Source organism: Manduca sexta, unplaced genomic scaffold, assembly GCF_014839805.1.
Source record: "Manduca sexta isolate Smith_Timp_Sample1 unplaced genomic scaffold, JHU_Msex_v1.0 HiC_scaffold_2144, whole genome shotgun sequence".
Lineage (NCBI taxonomy): Eukaryota > Metazoa > Arthropoda > Insecta > Lepidoptera > Sphingidae > Manduca > Manduca sexta.
In genome coordinates this window covers 1-7,893 of record NW_023593079.1, presented here as the reverse complement: position 1 = coordinate 7,893, position 7,893 = coordinate 1, and the positions used below count along the sequence as shown (strand labels likewise).

The 7,893-nt window shown below is 32.6% G+C and overlaps 1 protein-coding gene across 1 annotated transcript; it reads left to right on the top strand.

The window, feature by feature from the left end:
- Window positions 1-2,029: 2,029 nt before the first annotated feature.
- Window positions 2,030-7,794, top strand: LOC119191948 (glutathione S-transferase theta-1-like). Its single transcript, XM_037445799.1, is given in 5 exon segments — window positions 2,030-2,218; window positions 2,459-2,546; window positions 2,998-3,148; window positions 7,575-7,664; window positions 7,666-7,794. Coding segments are annotated over 5 exon segments (555 nt in total). The 5' UTR covers window positions 2,030-2,106; the 3' UTR covers window positions 7,780-7,794.
- The last annotated feature ends 99 nt before the right edge of the window (window positions 7,795-7,893 follow it).

The window sequence follows — 7,893 nt, the reverse complement described above, 5'->3', positions numbered from 1 at the left end:
ATTGAACAATGTTCGTAGTTTGGATGACTCATGTATGGCAGTCATAGACATGGTTACCGAAAACTGTACGCTTAACTTGTCAACAAATAATACAGAATACACACTGGAGCTACGTAACCAAATTCCATCAGTTAATTATTTAGAAATGTATGAAGACGAACCAAACAATAACTCCAAGGGAATCAAATCTGTTGTAGACAATGTTTTTAAAATTATTACAAACTTGAAGAACGAGAGTTATTTAGATATGAATATTACTAGTGGCACTCTATACCGAAGACCAAAGCAAAATTTGCAGTGTATGAAAGTGTGTTATATAGAAAACAAAAATCTCCTGCTTTACATGTTTGTACTAGCTATCGCAAGTTACTTCGTTCCTATAACAATATCAACAATTATACTAACCAAAATTCATATGATTGATTTAAAGAAAAATAATGTAAAAATGTATGTAAATAGGGAATTGTTGTATAACATTTTGTTCTGGACCCCAGTTATGTTCGATACATTCCTGTCTTTGCTTCTTTGTTCATATTCTATGAATGGTATGAGGACATCCATTTTTAATGTCATCGCTAATGTATATCAGGCTGTAAAGAATTTCATGAATGCCAAATATTTTAAGTACAACACAGTTTTACCAGTAGAGTAACCAAAGTAATCGCTTATTTTGTGTTATGTGCATTTTGTAATGTCTCACTTTTATAATAATTATTATCTTTTACTGCTATTTATTTGGATATTATTATAATTAATGTTGATCAATATAAAAATAAATATTTAGCGAAAAGAATAACTATTTATTGGCTTTTAATAAAATATGTAGTAGCATCGTATTATGATTATAAAAATTCATAAGTGTTTGTTACCTCAGTATCCATGATTAGTTAATAAAGAATTATTCATGACAAAAAGAAGTACTCGAACATCAAGAGTTATGATTCGATGAACGCTTTTATTGTGTTACATTTCTATTATCTGCATAATAAATAATCTGTAAAAATATATTTGTCTAGGCGAAACTGAAACTCATTTCGCGAATTAAAAATGTAGGATTTTGACTTGGTATGAATAAGCCATGACGAATACTGGTTATTTCTTGGTAGGAAATATTTTTTCCAAGCTCTGTGTATTTTTCTTTGTGTCTCATATATAAAATATGCACGAAAATCCATTTCTAATAGAGGACATGTAAGGTTAGAAAAAAATCTGCAACTCACCGGATTGTCAAAAGAATACACACATTCATCTTTGTATATCATTTGATGGGGGTCCCGGGATTTTTTATTTTTTGATAAATGTGGCACTAATAGATCTAAAGAAGCCATAATAATATTTTTCTATTGATTCTAATGTGAAATTATTTTCTTTTCTACACCGGAACGTTCACAAGCGTCGTTCCAAAAATATCTCTGTAGTGTTGCCTTTTCACTTTTGCGGATCAATTGTCGAGTGTCGATTGCCAAAAATCGATTGAACCAAAACATTTATTATTGTAAATTTCCTTTTGATCTTTTGAATTTTGCTAACTAGTGTGTTTATATTTCGTACACGGTAACATACGATAGAATTTACCGTGATAAAATTGATCGGCTTATGGCACAGACTACAACAGATGGAGATAATGGTAAGTAAAGAAGGTATAGGAAGGAGAACTAAAATATCCTTGTGCATTAAAAATTGTCCATTGCAAAGCGTCAAATAATGGTGGCGCCACAGTACTAAGTGGGTCCATTTTAAAGATAAGCGTTAGAAGTTTTTTTAGTAGAATATTGAATTTAACTAGAAAAAGGCTTATGATTTGTTATCGTTGAGATTTATATATTGATATTTTATTAACTTCCATGAATTTAATACACTAGTAAATTATTTTAACTCAGCACATTTTACTCCGTTACAACTGTTCCATGTCATACCCTCTTGCTACGCTACCGCTATTGTGGTGCTTACTGCATGACACCTTTTTAACTTGTCCCTTATATAAGACGGTCTCTTTTCCTCGACTATAATTCTCTCTGGCCTGCTACACTTCATAATCAAAAGTCAAAACATACGTTCAAAGTTTGTGTTATCTTATGAACTTTGATTTATTTTTTATTTAATAAAATGGTTATAAAATTGTATTACGATTTAATGTCTCAACCTTCCAGAGTGCTTTATATTTTATTGAAGACAATTAAATGTGAATTTGAACCAAAATATGTGAACTTACGAAAAGGTAACTTTGTTACAGTTTACCCAATACTTTTTCTTTCCTCACCGGAAACCTCTGTATATATAAAATATTTGTAAAAATTATAAAATTAAAAATATATAAATAATATAAATTACATCTCTATTTTTCTAAACATAACAAACTAATACCTAGTAATTTAGAATCTAAAATGCATATATGTGATTGTAAATGAATTTCCATTGCAAAGATTTACGAAACGATAATTTAATTATTTTATTACAGCTGAACACTATTCTTATGAGTTTACAAATGTTAACCGCATGCAACGAGTACCAGTTATTGATCATGATGGCTTTGTATTAACAGAGAGGTGAGTTTTATAACTTCTGTAGTCCGAATATCCCCCTTTCATTTAGGGTTGTTGTATTTCCATCATATATTGTTAAATATTTTATTTAGATAAACTTTGACAATTGTCTGCCAACCCGATGTTTGTCCCCTTTTGGGATTCCAGTTGTGTGGGAAATATATTCAGAAACAATGTTGCCTAATTGAGAATTGAACATGACATTAATTAAAGGGTAGCCCCTTCTTTATTTTGATAAGTAGTTATGCCAAATTTCAGTATTTTTTATTTCAATATAAATTATAGCATAGTGATCAAATTTTTCTAGCCTTTTAATTAATTGAATGAAGCTTTTTTTGGTTTCTCATATTTAAATTTCAATATTTTTTTAAGAAATATTTTATTAATTATCAAAGAAAGTAAGTCACAAATAATACACAGTTATATATTATCCTTACACAGAGAATATTTTCAGCATAGCAATAATGAAGTATTTGTCTCGAGAGAACTTCATACCAGATGCATTGTATCCGAAAGATTCAAAGCTCCAGGCCAGGGTTGAGGAGTTCTTGGAGTGGCACCATGTTGGCTTGAGATTGCACTGTGCTATGTACTTCAGAGTAGCAGTAAGTTTTTTACTCTTATTTCATCACATTTTATGATCCACTATGAAAATGGATCAATCAGAATATATTTAAATAAGACCATTTACAGAATTTTATTTTTATAAACTCACGATAATAATCCGTAAATATATTGTTCTATTTCAATGTCTAACATTCGCGTAAACATAAGAAATCATTAGTGAAACAGAATAAAGTTTTGTTTACATGCTTAAAAATGACGTATTTTGATTGGTTTATTCCTGGGATCGGATTGGAGATTAAGATTGGAGTCGTTTATCAAACGTCGTTAGTTTAGTACATTATACTCTTCTGATAAGGCGCGTTGGGGTAAGATCGTAGGAGGTATAACATCGTATAAATCAAATAACTCGTAATTGTGTTATAATTTTTGTTTTCGGACAACACTACCTGCGACCCCATCTTGTACCCTACGTTCCACTAGTTCACATGAGTGAATCCGTCAAGTAAATAATGTTTACGGTGCTAACAAACAGAATATCTATGTTTTGTCGTTCCCTGGCAGATCCGGATTAACCCCATGCAAGAATTTGCCTAATTTTAATTGAGTATTTACTGTTTTCAATTAATTTTGTAGGTATATACTATCATAAAGGAAATAAATCTTGTGACTTGTTTATTCAAAAATGTCGAAACACGTATATTCCCTGAGATCCGATCTTTACCCATACAATTATTTGTCGTTAAAGAACGGATAAAAATCGTTCTATCTAGCACTTGCAAAATATTGCAAGTTTTTATCAAAATTTATACACGAAAACGTCTGAACTCAGTAATTGTGTATTTTTTTTTAGCTCAGATGAATGGTCGATTTGGTTTATTTATTGTTTATTTACACGTGTCTGTACTATTTCTTCGAATACTGTTAAAAATATCTACAGTGTCACTTATGTGGGGTATGATCGTATGCCTAGAACTTTTAAAATAACAAAGTTCGCTTCTAAAAATATCTTACCGAAATTTATAATTTTTTGAATGTTTATAAATGAATATCTAGATCAGAATATGCTCTTTTTATGGATTTTAGAATCCCTGTATCATAGACGATTTTAGATAGTAGTCCGAACTATACCTGTGAAGGTCCTATCTTTCTCACACATTTCTAAAAGTATGGTACTTTTTTAAAGCCCTATAAAACATTAACTGTTAAATATAAGGTATTGAAAAAATATATACCATTTAGTATATTTAATAACATATAGCTAAGTTAATGATTCATTATGATAGCTCTTATAGAATTATTGTAAAAAAATTCGAGAAGACTGTTTAACACGTCGAAAAGCGTCCGATTTAACCCCAACGCACCTTATACTTATCGAAACAGAACACGCGCGATGGCTCGCCCGACTCTCCGAGTGGCTAATGCCCCGAATTAAACTATACATAATAATTTCGTTTCAATTAGATTTGAATTCGATTTTGGCGTCATACGCCAACGAAAATATTTTAAACGAACAGACATATTTTTCTATGGCTGTTTTACTTTGTGTTATCAATTCCTTGCGATATACAGGTATTTTCTTCCTAAAAATATTGAATGTAGGTAAGTACAGACACGGAAAACAATGATTTTATTATATGTGGGTACAGACAGAGGCGGCCTTTGGGGGAGGCGAACCGGGCAACCACCCGGGGCCTCGCGCTTACAGAGGCCTCGCGCGGTGCCTCACAGGACCTTTTTTTTACGTTCTTACCGACGAAACTGTTAAAACAGGGGAACGTTTTTTACTCTGCCTGGGGCCCCGTGTCTGTTTCTTTTTGTTTTCGCCTGGGCCCTCGCGTCGTTTAGAGCCGCCACTGGGTACAGAGATACATTATGGAATTCTTCATGATGAAGAGTAATAGATTCCTGTAAAATAACACCAATGTTAAGGTATTTTGATAACTATTTGCTTTTTTTTATTAAATCCTATTTATCTTGTAACATATTATTATTCTTATATCTCAGCAATCTTTCTTGTCAAGTTGTTGCATAGCACGCTTTCGAATGTGAAAATGTAGAGGTAGATGGTCTAAAGTGGATCACTTTATTGTATCATTATAATTGGTCAAGTTTTTTTTATCGAATTGACGACGTTTTGGTCAAAATATTACTAGTTACTTATAATATACATAAAAGATAAACAAATACATTTTATATTCTACCTTTTAGAGGTTTTTTCTTTCTGTGATTATAGAAATTTTTATTAATATCTTTTTATATTACAATTTTTTGATTGACTTCACATTGAGAACGTTCTTATGAGCCCAAACACGCTTAATCTGCTGTAAGTTGTTGAAAAGTTGAATATTCCGCAGACTACACGATGCTGCAACATCACCTCAAAGTTACCATGTCTTAGAAATACCCCCGAAATAATAATATACCAAATTTACAAACGGTCTTCGACGTGTGAAAGTAAGAAAAAGCTGATCATTTTCAAAGGCCTGAATATAAAAATATCGGCCTTGTATTATATAATGTCCCACTACTTCTCTACTACTGAGAGGGAACGCTTGCATGAATCTAATAATATGCAAAATAAGATTTCTACAAAAACTTAAAATAGCTGTACTGAAATTCTTTTTAATTTTGATTCGTGTCTACGTATTCGCAAGCCATCGACATCCAAGAACTATCTCGATCAAATGAGTTTTCAAACAAAAAAAACCGTATCAAAATCGATCCATTCGTTTGGGAGCGACGATGTCACAAACAGATATACAGAGACACCTTAAACTTATAAACCTCTTTTACCGTCAGGGTTCATAAGAAAAGATCCCCTGTTCCCCTTGATCCAGTGAAGGACATTCTTCTATTCTTATTGTATAACTCGACGCTTGAACGGCAATCATATCTAAGCGACAATCAGTAATTTTTTGTGTAAAGTGTTTTAAAGTATTGATTTTAATATGAAAATTCATAACAATTCTACTTTTCATTTTATAAAGATATAGTCTAATGTTATTAAAATTGTCCTAGACCTACAAAACCTAGATCAAATGACGCAGAAAAAATGGCAATTCAAAATATTTATATAATTCGTTTTAGGCATGCTTGTCGCTTAGATATGCTTGCCTTTCAAGCGTCGAACTATTCTCCATAACGATTATAGTAATCATGTTATGTGCATGTTGAGAGAGGGGGGGTGCAAGAGTAGGTGTACGTGCTCCCCCGCCAAGAAATAAATCACAAAAAATATAAGTCACTACATAAATCTGCGAAATGGGCCCTATCGAGCACAGATAATTTTTTATGATAAAGCATTTTCAAAAACCCGCGCAATTTGAATTTGAAAAAAGAAACTTGATATTATGTAGTGTTGTGCGTAGGTGCAGATGCACCTCCCTAAAACTAATTGGCTGCGCCCATGTTATTGTGACTACAAAATCGAGATTTGAGACAGGATTATAATTACGTCACCTACGTGTGTTCGTATTATTTTTGTTTTATTCTATAAAATTGATGAAACATGATTAAACATATAAATTATAATATACGATTTACATTATAGTATGCAAATAGATGAGTTGATTTATGTTGTATACAATATTTTTTAATTTACTAGCGCGGGAGGAGATTAAGATGGTTTTGTTTTAAATTTTAATAAAAGGATGTTACAAAAACTCGCAAAAATTCTCACGGCCCGCAAAGCGGCGTGTGAACCTCGGCGCAACATAATACAATAAATTGATCATGTAAAAAACCATGGTTTTCGGTTTTTCACACATCCGTGCGTAGGTACTATATATAAGTAATTATAAATTTTAAATATCTTTTTATGCTTATATTTCATAGATAATTTAATTTATTTTGCTTATTAATGTGAAATGAATCTATTACACTCTTATTTAACAGCTCTTTGTCTAACTGTAATCCATTTCGTCACGAATGTGACCAAACTTAATGTTTTAAGTTTTTAGTTACCACAAAGATTTATGTTTAAGCGATTTTAGACCTTGAAATAAAACTATTTTGCAGATATTATCGCAGTATTATATTATTATTTTCTCTTGACATTTCGAGACTGCAACGTCCATGGTCACGAAGTTATTAGTTACCAAGTAAATACCAAATTGGAAAAGGGTTGCTAGAGACCAAGCACAATGGAAATCGTTAGAGGAGGCCTTTACCAACAGGCACACTGAACTTAAATATAATTAGACGTATAACTCAAAAGAAAAGTGAAAGCAGTTCAGTATAGGAGGCTTAATATTATTAAACTAGCAACCCGCCCCGGCTTCGCACGGGTGCAATACTGACTATTTAATGGATGTTATTATTATACATATAAATCTTCCTCTTGAATCATTCTATCTATTAAAAAACCGCATCAAAATCCGTTGCGTACTTTTAAAGATTTAAGCACACATAGGGACAGAGAAAGCGACTGTTTTATACTATATAGTGATACCATTTTCCCCACAGTACATGAACCCGATACTAACAGGCTCAAAGTTAGATGACAAAACGATAGAGAACTACAAGCGGCGGATGCTCACGGCGCTTGAAGACCTGACACACCAAGTGGCTCGGCCGCGGCACGGAGTACATAGCGGGGGACACCATCACCGTCGCTGATCTGGTGGCGGCGTGCGAGTTGGAACAACCGCGTGAGTGCAGTAGAATCTAACTAGTGGTAGGATTCATTTATATGCCATAGCGACCATAGGACACAAGGTGTAAGACCAGCCAGTGGCACAGGTAAGTGTGTCGCGTTCCAGGATCAGCCTGTATATATCCTGTT